This window comes from Mauremys mutica, chromosome 1 (genome assembly GCF_020497125.1).
Source record: "Mauremys mutica isolate MM-2020 ecotype Southern chromosome 1, ASM2049712v1, whole genome shotgun sequence".
NCBI classification, from domain to species: Eukaryota; Metazoa; Chordata; order Testudines; family Geoemydidae; genus Mauremys; species Mauremys mutica.
Genome location: NC_059072.1, coordinates 284,068,478 through 284,090,974, shown reverse-complemented (window position 1 = coordinate 284,090,974; position 22,497 = coordinate 284,068,478). Strand labels below are relative to the sequence as shown.

Genomic DNA, 22,497 nt, shown 5'->3' with positions numbered 1-22,497 from the left:
AAACAGACAAATATAAGATTTTATTTCCAGTGACAGAGAAGAGAGGATTACTAAAAAATAAATGTGGAAGTCTCTCTAAATTCTTTTGTGTCTCATATAAATCATAGTGCTGAATAAAAAAAATTACCATTCCTTTGGTTAACTGTCTCAGTGCTGTGTAATGACAGGCGTGGAGTCACTAATGATCTGCATGCTTGGGTGTCAAACCACATGGAAGCCAGTTACTGCATGAGTTTGCAATTTGAGGAAAAGAGGTTAACTAGAAACACATTGAAATTCCCCTCTTTTTTATGTGCGGGCATTCAGTACATAAAGGTGACCTGCAAATAATCTAGTTTAGAATTACCATTTTAACACACCAAAATGTACAAAGAATCCAAGTTATTTGGATTCTTAGTTCTCCAAACCTTGTTTGGTTGAGGTTCTGCTTTTGGTTTGACAAGCTGTGTTCCAGGTGGTATCATCCCTTTTGGAGGGTCTTTTACTTTTACTTCTAATCCAGCATCTGTAAATAAACAAGAGTTAAAATGAAAAAAGTTAAAGAAAAAAAGACCATTTTAAGGGGATAGAGTTCCACAAGAGATTAATTATCCATCATTATTGGCATGGTTAGGTACTATACTATTAAATGTTATGTTGCTCAGTCAACATAAAATTACTACTGAAGGTCCAATGCAGCATAGATTGCCTCAGGATATGAATACTTAGTGTGCTCAATTGGCTAAAATAAACCAGCTGAATTTTTTTTTTTATTCCTTGGCTGAGAGGAAGGGGGAAAAAAAGGAGGAATGGAGGGGCGGGGGTGGAGGGGAAGAGAAATGTTTCTCAGAACTAAAGTTAATAGACACAGTATATCTGGCAGTCCCACCCTGTAGATTGGTCTTCCCCATGTAGTTCTGAGATTAATTCAGCAGGGCCCACCTCCTTTCATAACTACCAGACCAGTGAAAGCCTACCAAAATTGGCTATCCTGAAGCTGTACTAATATTAAAAACAAGTGTACTAAGACACTACAAATATAATTATCTATGAGCAAGGAAAGAGAATTTGCAATCTGTCACAGGGTGACTAGCTCCTTTAAGAAGTAATAGGTCCAGGCCCACCTATGATTCCCTCTGTTCTCCTCCCAGATGGGGAAAATCATCAGATACAGGACAGGCATGTCATGTGGCTAAATCAAGGTGGAGATAAGAGAGAAGCCTCTAGAGATTGAGAGCCAGAGGGGGAGGAGAGAGGGCAGACAGCTTGGAAAGGAGACTATCTGTCTATCAGCACAGCCCCTGTTGGAAGGCTCTGGGCTGCTGAACCAAGAGGAGATCGGTTAAACAGGGCTAGAACCTGGCTACTGATGGGCTGGGGGAAGCTGGCCTTAAATCACAGTATAGGCCCCAAGAAGGTTGTGGGACTCCTGAACCAAGGAGAAGAGACTTTGCCCAAGTCATAGCACAGGCTCCCAAAAAGAAGAAGAATTTGGAACTGAGGGGACAAAAAGTCTGTATTCTGAAAAAGACAAAATAAATAAGACCCCACAAAGAATATTTGAGTACTTAAGTATTCTGGCCTGTGAACAAGTTATTTCAAGAACCTCAGAAGCTGAGGGTGAGGTGCCTGCAGGACCATACCATGGTACAAGGTGTGTGCGCCATGGGATGGCACCAGGCCAGACAATCTGAATGAGATTCCAGCTGCAGATTGGTAATTGAATTGGAGTAAGCTTGAAGGCCATGCTTTTAAGAATCTATTAATATGAGGATCTTCTGAGAGGAATTATCTGGGTTGCAGCCCAATGGAGAGCTCTCACAGACACCTTGTGCAGAGGCCAGCCCCTAGACTACACTGCAGAAATTGGAGCAATTGGTAAATATCAGATTTCTGATGGTTAATCTCTTCATATTAGGTATTTATCTGGCTCACATTATGTCAGTACCCAGCCCGGGCAAGCTAATGATCCAACCAACAAATTTGGTGATACATTCTGGTCACGTGCCACCTGAGGCATGTTGTGCATATGCTAGGAAGAATAAGATTGCTCTCAAGAATCTGAATGCATCACAATTTAGAATGTATTTATCCTCATCACCCCTGAGAGTTGGAGAAGTATTATCATACCCATTATATAGATGGGCAGCTGAGACACAAAGAGACTAAGTAAATTGCCCAAAATCACACAGGAAAATCTACTGATTCCCAAGTACTTACTACCTTCTCCATATATCCTTTACATCTTAGTACTGACCTTTCTCATCAACAATCTGCCAAATTCAGTTTTGGATGGATTTGGATGCATTATAGGTCCTTGATTTATGAGAGTGGTTCTCAACCAGGGGTACGTGTACCCCTGGGGATATGCAGAAGTCTTCTAGGGGGTACATCAACTCAGCTAGATATTTGCTCACCTTTACAACAGGCTACATAAAAAGCACTGGCGAAGTCACTGAAAACTAAAATTTCATACAATGAGTTGTTTTATACTGTTCTATATATGCTGAAATATTAGTACAATATTTATATTCAAATGTATTTATTTTATAATGATATGGTAAAAATGAGAAAGTAAGCAATTTTTCAGTAATAGTGTGTTGTAACACTTTTGTATTTTTATGTCTGATTTTGTAAACCAGCAGTTTTTACGTGAGGTGAAACTTGGCGGTAAACAAGACAAATCATACCCCTGAAAGGGATACAGTAGTCTGGAAAGATTGGGAGTCACTGGTTTAGGACATCTGGGCTTTTCCAGGACCCGTGTTCTTATTTTAATTAGATTTTAAAACTATTGCCTTGTTGGTCAGCTTGGTACAGTTAGTATTACTGAAAACTGCTGAGATTTATTTCTTGCGATAATCTTGGTAGCAGTAGATTAAAGGAAATGGATACAGAAACAAAACATTATTCCTCAAGTGACCTGAATTCTGAGTTCCCAGAGTAGAATTTCTTACTCTTTGTCGAGAATATGACAGAGCTCTATCTGATATTTCCATGGCATACATTATCTCATCATATACATGCTCTTCTTGGTATACAGTAGCATTCCCAAGTGCACTGAAGACTGAGGACTCCAGGAAACTCTTCTTGTAAACTATATACAAAATATACAAAAACCTGTAGGAGTACACTTCAACCTCCCTGGCCACACAATAGCAGATCTTAAGGTGGCCGTCCTGCAGCAAAAAAACTTCAGGACCAGACTTCAAAGAGAAACTGCTGAGCTCCAGTTCATCTGCAAATTTGACACCATCAGCTCAGGATTAAACAAAGACTGTGAATGGCTTGCCAACTACAGAACCAGTTTCTCCTCTCTTGGTTTTCACTCAACTGCTAGAACAGGGCCTCATCCTCCCTGATTGAACTAACCTCGTTATCTCTAGCTTGCTTCTTGCTTGCATATATAAACCTGCCCCTGGAAATTTCCACCACTTGCATCCGAAGAAGTGGGTATTCACCCACGAAAGCTCATGCTGCAAAACGTCTGTTAGTCTATAAGGTGCCACAGGATTCTTTGCTGCTTTTACAGATCCAGACTAACACGGCTACCCCTCTGATACTTGTAAACTATGTTATCATGGGTGATCTCAGTGGTCAGTTTCATTGTGATCTTAGTGGGCTGTTCCCGGACCTTGCTTTAATTAAGGAAAGAATACTTCTGGTCCAGAAGAGTGCTAACTGGGTCATCAGCACTTTCATGAAAACTCTGGAGGTAGAGAAGAACACAAACTAAAGTACCTTGCATTGATACTACATCATATTTAGATAGGCTTCATCCAGTCTACTGATATGAACTCCTTTAAGCAAAATTGTTGCCACTATGTCATCCAATGAGGCCATGTGAAACTTCACGTTTCACATGTTTATTAGGAAATTCTAGAATAGGGCATTCTTGTGATGTGGAACAACTTGGAGGACCAGGATTCATTCTGATTACCAGCTACTGATTTATCTCCTTGTAGTTCTGATATATCTCCTTGTTCCCATTCCTGTCTCAAAGCAGAGCGAGAGACAGAGAAGCTCGCTAGGACTCTGGTGCCCAACTACCAGTCTGAGGTCTCCATTCTAGAAGAGGAGCAAGAGCCCATAGCTCCTTAGTGGGTCTTGTAATTTGGCTAGTTCTGCATGGCCTTGTCTGAGCTGGGATAGACACAGAAGAACCTACGAAAGGTCACTTCAGCCTCTACCATATCCTTGTCTCCTTTTCTGCTTCAGAGAAGGAAAAGGAAAATATGAATAGCTTAGGAGGCACTCTCCAGTTCAGCTAGTAGTACTTTAGTCAGGTGAGGAAGAAGGAAGAACAGAAGTAGTGAGCGGGAAAAAAAGAAAAAAAACGAGTGGGGTAGAAAGGCATGTGATCCCAAGATAAGCTAAAAAAAGGGCAAAAAGCTCAGGGAAGCACTCTAAGGGGTTGTTTCTAATATGGAGGCACAACATTTTGGTGGGCTATGAGTCACCCTGCAAGGTTCAACTGTGAATTCCTGTCTCTCCAAAGGCCCATACACTGTGAGGAATTGGCCACACATGCTTTGGCTTAAGAAAATAGTTGCTGACTGTATGAACTATTTGCTAAGGTCTTCATTAGTGGGAGAGACACTGTTCTCAGAGCTCACATAACCTGCATTTCTTTTAGTGTAATTGAGAATTTTTTTTAAAAAAGAGATCAGTTTGGAATCTCAAATCAGCAAAAGAATCTCTTTAAACAGACTTAAAAAATACCAATTACATTTTAAAAAGAGTTCATGTACATACTAAGTCTCCATGACTGTGCACATCTTCAATGAATCAATTTGCTGATTCCCACTCTCACCAAATTCAAGCCTCTCCTCATTTTTATGGTTCTCCATAATGTCATCCGTGTTTACATTTCTACCCTTATCTTCTCCTAGAACTCCTTCTCTCTTTTCTGCCTGTTTCCTTCCCCCAATCCCATTTCCACACTTCTTTTTTGCTGTACTTTTGAGCCTGAAATAACACATTCACGATTATATACCAACCAACTACTCTCCCCCTAAACAGACTACTAAATTCACCTATTATGAGAAGTATTCAGGTTCTAATGGCTAAGGCTCTTTATTTTTTCCTTGAAAATGTGCCACTTCCCAAAAAAATTGAACAAAACATCAAGTTTAATAGGGCAGCGTGAAATTTTAGACACATTTTAATGAGCAGGATCCACCTAACAGTGCTTTATCAAGTTCTAGCAGTGTTTCAGTTCATACTTGTAGAAACACGGCATTTCTATTCTCATTTTAGTTTGTTGGGTCACTTTTTAAATCTCCAAGCATTAAAACACAACCAATTTTAATTAAAAAAAAACTTTTTCGACGTTCTACAAAAGATATTTCATTCAGTTGTACTAGGCTGTATAGATCTGATTCTCTCAATACTAATGTAGGAAGTACTGGAAGGTTATTTTACACTACTTTAAATAATTTTGCAATTGGTTGGCTGATAAAAACAACCATTCTGCTCCATGCAGTCAGGCAACTCCTAGGGACAACTCACTTCGGTGTTTTTCAAGCTCCATGCTTCTAGTACAGTGGCAAAAACCAGTCATATGCAAGATGAGCATTCACTTGGTCTAGCTCAGATAAGCATTTACAATGATGCTTAATGGGTGCACAATATATTTCCTTCTTAATGTTGTACTTGATATTTTGTGACAAATTTACATAGTCACACGCAGATCTCTTTAAAAAAATGTTGCGGTTGAAATATTCTGCATGATCAAAAACAGCAAAAAACCAAAGTTCAACCTGTGATTATACCAAGAGAAGAAATTCTGAAGACTGGCCCTGAGCCTGCCAGATGTTGCATCATAAATACCTACCAAATTAGTTTACATAATTACTTAATAAATACCCCCCTAAAGGTTCTTATACCAGTAGAAACATGACAATTTGCCATTTTTAGCAGATACACTCCATACACAATCCTAGACATATGAATATGAACCCAGCAGAGTTCACACTGGTGGTAATGAAAAACTTGCAAATTTTATCTAATATAGACATATTCCCTTCAAATTCTGTAGTATTTCCATATAGACTTCCCTATACTTTAGCTACAAGACATACCTTGAATACTACTATGGGTATGGCTACACTTACGGTTTGCAGCGCTGGTAGTTTGCAGCGCTGGTCATCCAGCTGTGCAGGGCCAGCGCTGGTGTGTGGCCACACTCACAGCTACCAGCGCTGGTGTGTGGCCACATTTGCAGTATTTGCAGCGCTGTTGGGAGTGATGCATTATGGGCAGCTATCCCAGCGTTCCAGTGGCCGCAACGTGCTTTTCAAAAGAGGGGGGTGGAGTGGGGTCTAGTGTGACAGGGAGCGGGGGGAAAGAGAGAGGGGATTTTTGGAGCCAACACTGTGTGTTTAGCTTCCTGCATTGAAAAATCAGAACATGTTTCTGACCCCTTAGTCTTAACTCTTAATTGCAAACAGCCTGCAGCCAACACGACTCCCCGCTGTTTCACTCCCTCCCTGCTTGCCTCTCATTTGAGTGTTTACAGCCAGGTACAGATGATCACAGCAAACAGGAGCTCTGTTTGTTTTTTTATGCAGCCTCTCTTTGTTTTGTTATGAACGAGCTCCAATCGGAGCTCCGTTGCTTATCTAAAAAACAAACAGAGCTCCTGTTTGCTGTGATCATCTGTACCTGGCTGTAAACAATCAAATGAGAGGCAAGCAGGGAGGGAGTGAAACAGAGGGGATTTTTGGATCGGAGCTCGTTCATAACAAAACAAAGAGAGGCTGCATAACAAAACAAAGAGAGTAATTTATAAAAGCATTCTGGGATACACCTTATACCCTGGAGGCCAATCACAGCGCTGGTGTGTGGCCACACTTGATGACCAGCGCTGCAGCACCAGCGCTGGAATCCTTATTCCCCATGCTGAGTGAGGTGTACGGCCAGCACTGCAGCCAGGGAGTTGCAGCGCTGGAAGTGCCCTGCAGGAGTGGCCACTTACTAATTGCAGCGCTGGTGGAGGCTTTCCAGCGCTGCAACTCGCCAGTGTAGCCATACATAACTAAATAAAAATTAGAGGGTAAGACAACTGGCAAGTACTTTTTAAGTACTACCAACAGGTATGTGTCCAGGTACATTAGAATTCAAAATTTTGAATGGCATATTACCATATGTAAATGTTTCCACCAAATAAAGAAAACTTTTTTTAATCTTGTTGCATACCATTTTACAACCATAAAGCAGGTTGCAGCAGACTCAAGACATTTCTTCTCACACACTACTAGTGACTACATGTAGCTTTTACAATTATCTGGAATACTACAGGTAATGCAGCACATATATCCAGAGACAAATATTTCACTTTTATACTTCAGATATGGAAATATGCTGAACTCTCAGATACAGCCAATTTTTTTGGTCTTCCTCAACATTTATGCTCCATGTACCATAACTCACATTGTTGTTCTCTAGAGCCAGTAAAGTAGCCAAGGGTTTGCAGGTCATGAAGGGAACCAAGCCATTCAGAAGTGGATGGCAAAATTAAAAACTTCAACTATTTGAAAGGATTGAGACTTGCCCCCCCCCCAACTTTCAAACAGAGACAAGAGTATTCGTAAGGAGGGTTGAGATCCCTGGTTTCTTAAGATTTTTCCCTCTCCTACACTTCTGTTAGGTATCCCTCACGCAGCTTGAACAATAAACCTTCCTTGCACACAAGACCACTAACAGCAACATGAAAAAGAGGAAAAAAGAAAGCAAGAAAACCAGGCCTTCTCTCAGAGAAAACAGTATTACTCTTAGCATTCAGATCTGTGGAATCAACCTCAAAGAACTCAGGAGCATAGCAGCTGACCACCTCCTGCACATTCACAACTACCCTCACATTTCTCAAGCGAGTGTCTGTGGGTTTTCATTGCACATGTGCAGCAAGAGAAACTGGTAAAAGTGAACTTAATTTTCCCAGGTTTTTAGTTTTTCATAGCAGTCAGTGTCATGTTTTCCATGAAATCAGAAATTTCAGTGAAAATATTGGTTTAACACAGGGTTACACTTCTCTTTTCTGTCTTGTTTGTTCCATGCATCTTCACTTGAGCTTCAGACTGTAAGCCCTTTGGGTCCGTGATCTGATTGGTACTATCTAGTGCCCTGTACATTTACAACACTATATAAATGATTAAATTACCTACTAGGATCCAAATTCTGATTCTCTTCTCTTTTCCCCTGCAACAGTTAATCTCAAACACCTATAAGGAGTGTAGGAAAATCATTTGCTTTAAAAAGATTTGTGAGGTCATTAACTTTTGCAGTGAAAAAAGAATCCTGAGCACTAGTTGTCTTCAGTAAAATCTACACAGACATTCTACTACTGAAATGGAAGCTTAACTTAAGAAAAACTATTTAAAGGTGAATTAAAATAGTATTTTAAAAAAGAGTTCCAAATAACTGGTTTAAGCTCCTTCTGAAGGTACACTTCTGTCAGTTGTGTCTTTACTTTCAGCTTTTTGATAACAGTATGCGGGGGGGAAGGGAAGAGAGAGGGAAACTGGATAGAATGCTCTTGGATCCCCCAGAGCAGTGTGCTAATTTTCATGGACATGTTACTTACACAAATCTTCGCACACCATTGTGGATACATACATGTTAAGCACTTGTGGTTACTATACAAGATTAATGAAAATTAGATACCTATTTCAATACCATCTATAGTAACATGAATGGTGTAAAGACCAACAGCTCCCGGGGTCCAATTTGCACAGTAAGTACCATCATTATTGACTCGGATCAACATGTTTTCACTGGGTCTAGACAAAAACAAAATAGACATTGAAATAATTAACCAAATGTTAACTTATTGAAAAGCTGCTGAAGCATTCTATTTAGAAGGCATTCCGCTGATTTATTTTCTGCTTTTTTCCCCTCCATATGCTCCCAAACTACACTGCCTTTTGTGGTCTACCAGGGACATTTCTATGGAAACAGGATCTTTGATCCACAGGAATTCATCTAATCAAGCCACTTATGCTCTTCAAGTTGTTTATTATGAAATCATAACCTTCTACAGTAATTGAATGAGATATATTCAGAAAGTGAATTTAGGTGAGGAATAAGCAATTGGTGCAAATAAACTAAGTATAAAAGATTGATTTTTTGTAAGCGTCCCAGTAATTTTAAGAAAAACATGCTAGATTTTCACTGTTTTCCCCTACACACAATATTTTTCAGAGTGTTGAAGTCTGAACAGTTCTTTAAACAGAAATTACAATAACTCTACTGGAATAATAAGCCTATTCACATAAAGCTCTGATATCAACATGATTTTTAAAAAGTTGGTATAATATTTACTTTTAATTCCACTCAATATGTAATTCTCTGCAAGACTTTTTTACCTTTTAGGTGTTGGTGAGGCAAAGCGTAATTCTTCAAATGAATAATTTTCATATACCTACAAAGCAGAGAATTAAAAAAAATGTTCAGCTAAAACAAAATCAAAACTCAGTCAATTCTATTATACTATTACTGTAAACATTTTAAAATAAAAACAAAATAATTTCTCAAAACATGTTACTCTAATTGCTCACATAATATAAGTGTGGAATAAGAAACCAGAAATAGATACAAAGTGTACACAAAGATGCACATTTTTAAAGTGACCTTTTTAGGTGAGAAAATCAGCACCTTTCATGAGCACCTAATAGCGCTTGGGGCAGGGAGGGAAGAGTAAAAGTAGGCCCAGTTTCCACATTGCTAATGTACCTGACCCCAATTCTGAAGGGACCACTCTCAAGTGGTAAGAAGGTAGCTAATCCTCTATCCTCAATCCATTCTTGATTCTCCTACTAAATCTGCCAGCAAGAGTTTGAATGAGTTGCATTTATATGAGGTGGACACCTGTCAACTGTGATCTGGAATGTGTATGAAGGCTCATTTCTTCTCTGGAAGAGTGAGGGCTAGGATAAAACACAAGCAGGTGAATCTCTTGGTTGACATCAAATTCTAGGAAACCTTAGGAAGAAAGCAAGACTGTGGATATAGTGTCAGTTTGTCATGCTAGAATACAACGTACAGAGGGTCAGCCATCAAGGCTTCAAGCTCCCCCACTCAGTCCTACATCTTGTTCAGCCAATCGCGGAGACAAACAAATTTGTTTACATTTACGGGAGATAACGCTGCCTGCTTCTTATTTACAATGTCACCTGAAAATGAGAACAGGCATTTGCTTGGCACTTTTGTAGCCGGTGTTGCAAGGTATTTACATGCAAGATATGTTAACCATTCGTAAACCCCTTCGTGCTTCGGCCATCATTCGAGAGGCCATGCTTCCACGCTGATGATGGGTTCTGCTCAATAACAATCCAAAGCAGTGTGGACTGATGCATGTTCATTTTCATCATTTGAGTCAGATGCCACCAACGGAAGGTTGATTTTCTTCTTTGTTGGTTTGGGTTCTTAAGTTTCTGCATTGGAGTGTTGCTTTTTTAAGATTTCTGACAGCGTGTTCCATACCTTGTCCCTTTCAGATTTTGGAGGGCCCTTCAGATTCTTAAACCTTGAGTCGAGTGCTGTAGCTATCTTTAGAAATCTCATATTGGTACCTTCTTTGCGTTTTGTTAATTCTGCAGTGAAAGTGTTCTTAAATCGAATAACATGCTGGCTCATCATTCGAGACTGCCATAACATGAAATATATGGCAGAATGTGGGTAAAACCACAGAGCAGGAGACATACAATTCTCCCCCAAGGAGTTCAGTCTCAAATAATTACCACATTTTTCTAATGAGCATCATCAGCATGTCCTCTGGAATGGTGGCCAAAGTCTGAAGGGGAATACAAATGTTTAACATAGCTGCCATGTAAATATCTTGCAACGCCGGCTACAAAAGTGCATTTTGAATGCCTGTTCTCACTTTCAGGTGACATTGTAAATAGAAAGCAGGTAGCATTATCTCCCATAAATGTAGACAAATTTGTTTGTCTTAGTGATTGGCTGAACAAGAAGTAGGACTGAGTGGATTTGAAGGCTCTAAAGTTTTACACGGTTTTGTTTTTGAGTGCAGTTATGTAACAATAAAAAAATCTACATTTGTAAGTTGAACTTTCACGATAGAGATTGAACTATAGTACTTGTATGAGGTGAATAGAAAAATACTATTTCTTTTATCCTTTTTACAGTGCAAATATTTGTAATAAAAATGATATAAAATGAGCACTGTTCACTTTGTATTCTGTGTTGTAACTGAAATCAATATATATGAAAATTTAGAAAAACATCTAAAAATATAATAAATTTCAATTGGTATTTTATTATTGTTTAACGGTGGAATTAAAAAACTGTGATTAATCGCAAATAATTTTTTAAAATCAAGTTAATTTGTTTTGAGTTAATCGCTTGAGTTAGCTGAGATTAATTGACAGCCCTACTAACAACCCAAGCATAAGACATGAGACAACAAGGTGAATACACGAAGGCAGGCAGGGGAGCACCAGGAAACAGTGACAGAATATTGGTCAGCATGACAGGCAATGGTGTTAGCTCACCAGCTGCTAACCACTGTCAATTTTTTTGTAGGTATCATGGCAAAGAAGAGTTTTATGGAGGGATTTGAAGGAGAACAGATGTTTATGGAAAGCTCCTCCCAAGTGTGAAGGGCTGTATGGGAAAAAACAAAAAGGCGCTTATTTGAAAATTTAACAAGTGGATGATGAAGACTGGCATCATAAGCCAACTGGAGACAGGAGTTGACATTTTGATAGCATGTGAGAGATGATAGGTAGGATGGAGACAGGCCATGAAAGGGCTGGAAAGTGAAGATAAGTAGCTATGCTGGAAGTTTCCATGGAAAAAAACCCCCTAGAATCTGAGACTTCCTGATCTCTTTATGCCTGAGGAATTTGATGAGGAATTACATAAATTATGTGAAGTGGCAGGATGACAGCTCCTCTAGCCAATGCCAAGAATACTGTCCAGTACCATGTTTCCTCCTCCTTTTCAGGAAAGCCAAAAGAGGGTCCTGACGTCTAAGAGTGACGCTGGTAAACGAGGTGCCAGATCTGGCCAAGTCTGTAGGCATCAACTGAGCACTGACAAATTTATAGCTGGAAAGCACACCGACTCACTTAATATCATTCAAGACAGGTGTTAGACTTATAAGGAGGTGTTTAGACCAGTGGTTCTCAACCTATAACCATTGTGGGCCACATATGCAGCTCTGTGTGTTGTGTGGGCAGCATCCATACAATATATATACACACACAACCTGTATGGCCCTGAGCATATCACATGGGCCACACCTGTGTGCTGACTGGGCCACAACTAGTACACGGGCCACAAGTTGACAACCACTGGTTCAGACTATAAAATGCTCGTAAATTGCTGTATGTATTAAGCTTACTTGTAACGTCTGTATTCCATGCTACAAAGTAAAATATAAGTTTGTTTTATAATTGTAAAAATGCCTGTTCTGAATTTGTGAACTCAGATGGGAAGCGTCTTCCCCCGCCCATCCAGGAGAACTATCGAAATTAAGTGGGCCATCGTAGGGCAAAAGCTTTGTTGACTGCCCTGTCCACCCATTGAAAGTGCATGCAGAAGGCCTTGTCCCATTGGTTTGAATACTGGAAGAGGGAAATAAAGATAGTTGACATGAAAGTTTTTAATCTTTTTGCTGTTGGACTCTCATAAGGGCTAGAACTCAGAAACAAAAAGCAGAGATCTGCAATGTCAACCTTAGCCCTGAAAAGACATTCAGTGCTGACTGATTACTACATCTCTGTCACCTTTTGGAACCATATGCTGAACTCATTTGTGCATATATATTGCCTGCTTTAACCTGTAAATAACTCTCTCATTTCTTCTTTCTAGTTAATAATCCTTAATTAGTTTACTATACGATTGGCTACAAGAGTTGTCTTTGGTGTCAAATCTAAGTTATCAATTGATCGGGGTTCTTAGGACTGAGAGCAACCTGAATATTTTGTGACTTTTGGGGTGACCATTTATCTCTACGACCAGCTTGCCTGCGTGGCAAAATAGACTGGAGTGCCCAAGGGGACTGCCTGTGACTCCACGGTAAAGTCTGTTATAGTGATCCAGGAGTTCATATTTGTTTCTGGCTTGGTGAAATTTAATTAAACAATATACTACCAGTTCTGGGTGCCTGTCCTGTTTTTGACAGTCTGGAATAGGCACACTCAGTCATAAACCACTCCAGACAGCATGACACTAAAAATAAGATGTCCCTGATTGAACTGAAAGACTGAAGCAAAGGAAACTCTAAACTAGTGCTGGAAGCGGCGCCCATTGGCCTGGAGCAGCGTACCGCGGCCAGTGGGAGCCGCGATCGGCCGGACCTGCGGACGCGGCAGGTAAACAAACCAGCCCGGCCCGCCAGGGGCTTTCCCTACACAAGCTGTGTCCCAAGTTTGCAAAACACTGATCTAAACTGATGACATTCTTCTAAAAATATTGCTCTTTAAATTCCACCATTGCCAAGAAAATCTTGTAATGCATGGGAGGGTTTTTTTGTTTGTTTGTCTGAAAGAATGTCCTGAAAACTAAAGCTGGCTTCTGCTCCACAGGATTCAGACACTTAGCAGGTAAGCCCAATTTCCTTGGAATGTAGGTAGGACTAGAAATATACATGTTCCGTTTTCAAGATGATGAATCTGAAAGACGAGGTGGCTTCAAGGCTTCTTACAAAAGGAAAACCTTCATACAGATCTCTGACCTTATGAGCTTTAGACATAAAGGCCACAAATACAGTCCACCTTACTGAGGAGTGTCCTCCTTCAAGAATGCAGCAGCACTGAGCACTTTAGACTAGAGAGGGGTGGGAAACTGTTTTCTGTCTCATTAATACCTTCAAGTTGAAATTTTGTCCTATTTTAATGTCAAAATCTTGTAAAATATTTACAAACTGAAAAACTGATTTTGGGGGGGTGGGGTCAAGTGAAAATGTTTTTTTGGATTTTTACCTTTTCTTCCTTTCTTCCCCAGTCTAATCAGCTCAAATTTCTAAATGGAAAGTTCTTTCAAACAAACAAACAAAACAAAAAAGAACATTTTCCATTTAGAAAATGTCAAAACAAAAATGTTTAGATCATTTCAAAGCTTTTTTCTTGACTTTTTTGAGCCAGGAAACTGGTCAAATCCAACCCTGTTTCTTGAACCCTTTTGGTTTAAACAAATTCACATTTTCTGATGACAAGTGATTTGTCAAAATATTCCTGACCAGCTCTACTTTGGTTCACAGCAGACAACTTAATGTTGCTCCACAAAATTTTTAAAATCATTTTGATTTTTGTAAAAAATCAAAAATCTCTAGAAAGAGCAATTATATGTGATTCTATTTTGGGGTATCTGGATTTATGTAAAGAGAGGTATAATGAATAAAACAAGATTTGCAGATCTTTGTATTCACTTGTATATAGTCTCTTTCTTTTCCTCATGGAGAACAGAATAACTGTCATTGCTGAAAAGACAGTAATTTACCTTCATCATTGTAATAGCAATGTAGCGAGCTTCTTTCACTATCATAGGTTCATACGAAGCATCAAGTTTTGGTGAAGGGTGTCCTCCAAAAGTCATATCAGTGCCAGAGGAAGTGGGTGCTGCAGGACTGCCTGGTATCCGTTGGAGCTTTTTCAGTTGTTCTTGTTGCAAAGATGTTTTTTTCTGCGAAACAGGAATAGCCTTGACCTCCACCTGCCAAAATGCAAGAAGTAGTGAAAAGATGATTAAAACTTTTTTCCTCTCATTTCCATTTTCATATTATTTTTAAACTACTTACAATCTCACCCCAACTTTCCCACTACCACTTTCCCAAAATGCCTTTATTTCCTCCTCCACAAACTTTACATCTCTTACTGAATAACTCTTCCACTCTGCGTATTAATGGTTGGAGCAACTTGTTCAGCAACCCCATTTGGGTCTAAAAAGCCTCTCACCCCAATAGGATCTCTGCCCCACCTCACCCCACTCCACGTATCTGAATTTCTGACAAGTACTATTTGCTATGCAACTTTCAGATGAAGAGTAGACAAATAATCTGGAAGATGAGTTGATTTTTTAGTATTTAAGCTCTAAAATGATTGAGTCCAGTCCAGCACTGATTATAGTGCAATTAATTAGAACTTGAATCTATTAAATGGGAGTTTGGCTTGAACGGGGAGTGCTGAATAAATGAATACCCATGGACACCTGCAGTCAAGTTAATTTAAAACATCACTGATTTTAATACACTCAGGAAGGAAATCACAATGAAATTAAAAATCCAGAAATTACTTTTGCAGCAGGGATCAACATTTCCTTATCACTGGTCTAGGACCACTGCTTTCAGACAAGTTTCCTAAAGTGTTTTTAAGACTCACTTCCAGGAGTCTACAACCACAAACTATAGATTGATTCAACAGATATAAACTTTCAACTGTGCCATCAAGTTATGCACATGGCTAATCTGAATCTCATGTGGTCTTACTGTTATGGCCTTACCTTCCCATCATCCATCTCTCTTTATTTTATGATACCCTCACTTGTCATATCACATAAGTTTAGATTGTAAACTCTTCAGTAAAGACCCATGTATTTCTGTTCCTTTCTGAGCCATGTTGTTTCTGTTCTGTACCTAGAACACTTTAGAGTTCAGTAAATAAAAGTCCTGAAAACATTTGTACTAGTCCAAAGGGATACTGGGACATTAAAATGTAGATGAAACCTGACTTGAATTTTTTTTTTTGGGTTAATTTTGAATTTCTCTGAATAAATTATATTACACTTAAGTAAAAGTTAATATTTGAACAATTTCTCTAGCTCCCTTTCACAGGAATTCTGGGAAGAAACTGGGTTCCAACTGGTGCTCTCACAAGTAGTTTTGTATGCCAGGATTTATAGGCGCTGCAAAGGCTGATTATTAATTGGATGGTGGGAAAAATAAAAAAACTAATAGTGCCAGCCAGGTACTTTCTCCACCTAATTTAACGAGCGACTATAGGTTCTCTGAATATGGGATCCTCTATTTAAAGAATTGGGTCTAGTCTCAAAAGCAACTCTAAAAATGGCACGCTCATATCTTGCTGATTTTATATCACATGTATTCACTTCACATGTAAAATACTGTTTTAAGAACATAAATACATAAGAATGGCAATCATCAAGTGATCAGTCCCATCTTCCAGTCTCAGCATCTAGCAGTCAGAGGCTTAAGGATACCTGCATCCCTGACCATCTTGGCTAATAGCTATTGATGGACCTATCCTCTATGAATGTATCTCATTCTTTTTTAATCCAGTTATAGTTTTGGCCTTCACAAAATCCCGGGCAACGAGTCTCACAGGTTGAATGTGTATTATGTTAAGAAGTATTAATTTCATTTGGTGACCCCTAGTTCTTGTGTTATATAGAGGGGTAAATAACACTTCCATAGTCACTTTCTCCACATCAGTCATGATTTTACATCTCTCTTCCAAACTGAACAGTCAGTCTTTTTAATTTCTCCTCAGATGTAAACTGGTCCATACCCTTAATCATTTTTGTTGTTCTTCTCTGTACCTTTTCCATTTCTAACACATCTTCTTTGCGATGGGGAGACCAGAGCTGCACACCAGTATTCAAGATATGGTCATGCCATGATTTATATACTGGCATGATGATATTTAGTGTTGTCTTATCTATCCCTTTCCTAATGGTTTCTAGCATTTTGCCAGCTTTTTAGATTGTCACTGCACACTGAGTGGATATTTTCAGAAAACTACCCACAGTGACTCCGAGATCTTTTTCTTGAATGGTAACAGCTAATTTAGACACAACCATTTTGTATGTATAATTGGGATTATGTTTTCCAATATGCATTTATCAACATTGAATTTCATCTGCCATTTTGTTGCCCAGTTTTGAGAGATCTCTTTGCGACACTTTGCAGGCAGCTTTGGACTTGCCTATTTTGAGTAATTTTGTCCCTTTTTCCAAATCATGCATGAGTATGTTGATCATCCCTGGTCCCAGTACAGATCTTTTGGAACAACATTGCTATCTACCTCCCATTCTGAAAACTGATCATTTATTCTTACCTGATGTTTCCTGTCTTTTGAAGGAACTTCCCTCTTATCCCATGATTGCATATTTTGCTTAAGAGCCTTTGGTGAGGGACCTTGTCAAAGGCTAACTTCCTAATTTTCCTAACTTGCATGCTGAAAGTTGGTTCTTTTCTTCTCACACATCACCACCAATAATAAAGATCATGCAGGCCAAATTAGGTCCTTAGCCATATCTGCATAAATCCATTATAGACTAGAATGATTTAATCTGGAGAAAATGGGGTTGAGCAAGTGCAATTAACAGCATAATCTAGACACAGTGGTGTTGCACAGATGTAAGAAAGTGCCACAGAGTGTACCCAAATTTCAGAATGCCACTTTCTGCACTAATCAAGTATTTTGTGTGTGATGTCAACCAGAAATGCTGACAAATTTACTGCAGGATGAAAACAGCCAAGACTATTCTAGTTCATACACAATTACCTTCATACTGGGAACGTGAACAATATCTCCATACTGGTCTTTTGTTTGCACGGTAATAATAGTTGGCCAACCACATCTTATATCATCCTTGTTTAGAATTAAAGATGTCTTCTGAGGATCAGCATATGAATCTGGCTGAAGCCATCTAGAACAGAGTAAAGTTAAAAAACATTTAACATAACATTAGAATGTTTTGTACTACCTTATAATCATAATAAAGAAACACAAAGACATTACAAAAAGCCCTATAGTCAGACTTGTTATTAAGGAGCAAAAATAGAGTCAAGTCTGAAGTAATTAAATATTTTTCATAATGACCATATTAATAAAAACCCAAGGGCCAAGTTAACAAGGCCTTTTTAATATACAGATACTAATAAAAGGCATAGTTATAAAAATGTATTACTACAGGATAAGCAAGAGGGCTAAAACATGTAGTTTTCAAATTCCAGTACATAATTAAAACCATGATCCTAAGCAAAACAATGCCTAGAAATGGTTTAAGTTCTATATTTTATTACAGTGGTTAAAAATGAAAATAATGCAATAATAGGCTCGTTCATATAGCACACAAATCACCTTGCAAGCCGTCCACCACTAGACCCTGGTACACAGACTATGAAATCATCCAAAAATGACTGTTCGTTGCTTTGCATCTGAAGTGGAAGATTTCCTTCAAGAGCTTCTAAGATGGTTGGTGAGTGAGACAGTGCCAAACCTTTTCCAAGAATGCCCGAGTGAGATTTACACACCTGTTTAAAAAAAAAAAGATTTCCAGCTAAACAAATCTCTTACATGTTGATGTTTTCCATTATGTGACAACTCTGGTAAAAAAACAGATTTTTGGGGTAGGATTCCACTTCACCTGGAAAGCAGGACACCATTGCCATACTCTCAGTGACAGTACAGTGATCATGGAAAACCTCTTCTCCTTTGCATAAAAGGAGGAAGGCCTTCTCCTAACAGAAAAGAGGGGCTGCAGCAGTGCCAGTGTGGACCCAGGACTTGCAGCAGAGTCAGTCACCAGGCAACCTAACTAGTACAGCTGGCCTGCAGTAGGGCTGTCTAATTGGCTACACGCCTGACTGGCTGGTTGAGTCAGAAGACTGACTCAAACCCAGAAGTAGCAGTAGTTCAGTGATTGCTCACAGCATTTACCCATGGCTGTGACAGGTCCTGTGCCTACTTATTCCCAGCCTGGGACCCAGCCCTGTTCCTGCCTTGCCTCATTGCAAGTAACCCGGTTCTGACCCTGGGCTCTGGGTCTTGGCTCCTGACTCCAGCTCCAACCCTTGGCACTAGAACCTGGCCACTGACTCTAGATCTGAACCTGGGCTCCAATTCCTGGCTACCATTTCCTGCTCTAGCCACTAGACCTTATTCCTGATCTAAGCACTGGGCACAACTGCCCATGGGCTTGTTACTGACACCTCCTCTGATATCTTCTGTTTTATAAGGGAAATCTTGATGCTTTGTGTCATCTCACAAAAGATAAATCCACTTCAGGGTCTGGGGGAGGAGTGCTGAGAGGAAAAAAAGGTAGATTTGACTCTCCTGGTAGAAGAGTCCTCTTCACTTCCAGGAGAATATTGCAAGTAGCTCTTCTACTTGCATCAGTAAAAATGTCCCAAAAGAAATTAAGTAAGGGGCTGGAGATACAGCCAATGGAGAAGAATCCATATTAAGGAACTTATTTTTGATGGGGTACAATATAAAAGATCCCTTCTAGGGGGAGGAGAGAAGCTGGATAGGCCAGGGAATTGCCCTGCATCCAATGTCTCACCTCAGAAAGTGGCTCACCTCCTCCCATCTGAACTCCTTGTCCTTTAACTGCTCTCTTCCTTCCTCCCATGCGGGGTGGGGAGAAAGAGGAGAGTCTGAAGAGTGGCAAGAGTACCCCGTTCAACTGTACTCTCCTTTGTGCTAGTGACTAAGTGAGGAAGGAGCTTAGAGCAGAGGAGTGCCAGAATACTGTTGCACAACGTGCACCAGCAGTGTGCTAATACAGGCTCCCTCTGTCCTGCTTTAGTGGCCCATTCAAGGGAAGACTGAAAAAAAAAATGCTGCAGCCAAGGCACGGTGTCATGATCCTGAGGGTCATCATGATCCAAACCTTCATTCAACTGCTTACGGGCATCAGCTAGAACTGGAACTCCCTGAAGCCCAGCTCAGATAGAAGGTTCCAACCCTGGGCCCCAACTGGTGAAACACTGGAGCTCCTGAATGGCTGGCTCACCCTACTTAAGTTGGAAGGAGGAAGTAGTCATCCATATAACTGGGCTCCACCCTGCTTTGGAATGCTCACCCAGTGCTACCCACACCTGTCTCCTAACCCTGACCTCCTGGTTTCCTGATTCAACATGATTCTTGGTATCTGACTCTTGCTTCCTGATCTCCTCATTCTGAACCTCAGCTTGCATGAGCACCTGGCCTCTGGTCCTATGTTAACCACTAGGCTTGGCCATTTACATCCCAGCACTGAAAGGCATGGCTTGTTGTTCCTGAACAGTTTTTCCTCTTCTAGATTTTCCCCTTTTTTACCATCCTGGTGGCTGAGGCCGATTCAAGGCCCCCTAAATGGTGTTAAACTATAGCACTAGCTACTTCTCCACTATAAACTTGGAAACAACGGGAGCATCTGCCTTCAAAAAACTCAGAAAGGAGGGAGATGATCATTTATCCTGATTTGCCATCGGCTGTTAGCTACACAGAAGGTAAGCACACAACTCAGCCACCTGTATGAGTTAAAGTCACACCAACAATACTTAAAAGAAAAATAATTTTATAACTTCAAAAATACTATATTTAATAAAACATATAAATAAGGCACAGCTCCATTCTGTAATATTTATGTTTGAATATATGTTCTGAGAAACTTTACTACAGTATAATGAGAGTTTAATGTAAATATTAAACAGATCATAAACACTTCCATAAAATCCTTTTAGCTTTCTTCTAAATACTATCGCACAAGTACTAGGATGCCCTCCTTTTGTCCATATTCTCATATTCACTCACCCCCGCCCCCCCGGTTTAGGAAAAACATTCTAATCAATGAGTTCACCCAACAAGATAATTTACTTCCATATAATATGACAGTTTAAATCAACTGGTAATAAATACTGCTTCTTTTTATGAAAATGAGATCCCAGTTCTAAGAAGTAAATAGACGCATGGCTCCATGCAAGACACTATGGTTATGTCTACACTGCAATTAAACACCCATGGCTGGCTTGTGTCAGTGAACTTGGACTCACAGGGTTTAGGCTATGGGGCTGTTTAATTGCGGTGTACACATTCAGGCTCAAGCTAGAGCCCAGGTTCTGGGACCTGACAAGTGGGGAGGGTCCCAGAGCCCAGACTTCAGCCCAAGCCTAAACACCTACAATACACTTAAACAGCTTCGTTGCCCGAGTCCCGCAAGCCCAAGTTGACTGACACAGGCCAGCCATGGGTGTTTAATTGCAGTATACACATACCCAAAATAAACCAAGAGTGGACAATGGACCTATCTAATGGCTGTCAAATGATAATTTGGGCTCATTATTGATCTATGTTGTGTTCAAATGTAGATCTTAAAAGGCTTTGTATCCCACTGTAGTGGGGCAGCTCTCCCACTCCCGCAGAACAGGAGTTAAAAGCAGCCCTGGAGAGGGCTGCAGCTGGAAAAAAAGGAGTGAAAGCAGCTGAGGGAGTAGCTGATTACAGGTGTGGCCAGCTGAATCAGGCCACAGCTAGCCCTATAAAAGGGCTGTGAGCCATGAGCTGAGTGAGTCTCTCTCTAGCTCTGAAGAGAGAAGGACCTGGCTGCCTGGGAGAGAAGGCTACCTGAAGTAGAGTAGTGCTGGGGAAAGGCAAGAGGAGCTGGGGAGCTCCAGCCTGGTAACTCCCCAGGCTTCAGGCCTTGAGCAAGGCCTAAAGAAGGTACTGAGGCTGCAGAGGTACAGTCCAGGATTAGGCAGAGGCAGCTGGTCCAAACCTCCTTGCCAGTGATGAGTGGCCATGACAGACTGCAGTTTGCCCCAGTGAGCGGGGGCTAGATGATGACTGGCAGGAGACACTGAGGCAAGGTGGGTGCAGAGGGTTGGGGGTTCCCCTGGGAGGGGAGACTCAGCGTGTAAGGGTACTGCAGTGGGCAGAACACCAAGGTAAAGGGGCACCGGGGTAAGGGAGAGACATGGGGGCCTAAGGCAGGCAAGACACCGGCCTGCAGAGGGCGTGCGGAGCTGGATAAGAGCTAATTCCCAAGACGACCAACAGGAGGTGCCGCACCAGTGAGTCTCGCTCCGCGACACCCACTTATAGGTCAAATTCCTTCATCCCATTCCTGTCTTTCAGTGAGATTGTATTTCATTTCAGATTATCTCCCTCTTAATACAGAGAACTAAATCAGAAATACGATAATACAAAAGAATCGCTATGCTAAATCAATCAGCTATTAAGAACTACCAAAGGATGACTTTAGTAAAGCTTCTGATACTGTCTCACACAACATTCCCATAAACAAAGTAGGGAAAAGCAACCTAGATGGAGCTATTATAAGGTGGGTGCATAACTGGTTGGAAAACCGTTCCCAGAGAGTAGTTATCAGTGGTTCACAGTCATGCTGGAAGGACATAACGAGCGGGGTCCCACAAAGATCAGTTCTGAGTCTGGTTCTGTTCAATATCTTCATCAATGATTTAGATAATGGCATAAAGAGTACACTTCTAAAGTTTGTGGAAAATACCATGCTAGGAGGGATTGCAAGTGCTTTGGAGGATAGGATTATAATTCAAAGAGAGCTGGACAAACTCGAGAAATGGTCTGAAGTAAACAGGATGACACTGAATAAGTACAAATGCACAGTATTCCACTTAGGAAGGAACAATCAGTTGCACATATACAAAATGGGAAGAGACTACCCAGGAAGGAGTACTGCGGAAATGGACCTCGGGGGGGGGGGCGGGAGGAGGTGTCACAGTGGACCACAAGATAAATAGGAGTCAACAGTGTAACACTGTTGCAAAAAAAAGCGAACATCATTCTG

At 40.4% G+C, this 22,497-nt stretch overlaps 1 protein-coding gene across 5 annotated transcripts in view; it reads right to left on the bottom strand.

The window, feature by feature from the left end:
• Window positions 1-22,497, bottom strand: part of MYCBP2 (MYC binding protein 2) — a 415,400-nt gene that overhangs the window by 130,843 nt on the left and 262,060 nt on the right. For all 5 annotated transcript variants that reach the window (XM_045011267.1, XM_045011270.1, XM_045011275.1 and 2 more), the window contains 6 exons: window positions 18,048-18,220; window positions 17,469-17,613; window positions 14,446-14,658; window positions 9,345-9,400; window positions 8,644-8,759; window positions 408-505 (listed from right to left, as the gene is read on the bottom strand). In XM_045011267.1, the coding sequence (XP_044867202.1) occupies window positions 408-505; window positions 8,644-8,759; window positions 9,345-9,400; window positions 14,446-14,658; window positions 17,469-17,613; window positions 18,048-18,220 (801 nt within the window). The remainder of the gene's footprint in view (window positions 1-407; window positions 506-8,643; window positions 8,760-9,344; window positions 9,401-14,445; window positions 14,659-17,468; window positions 17,614-18,047; window positions 18,221-22,497) is intronic.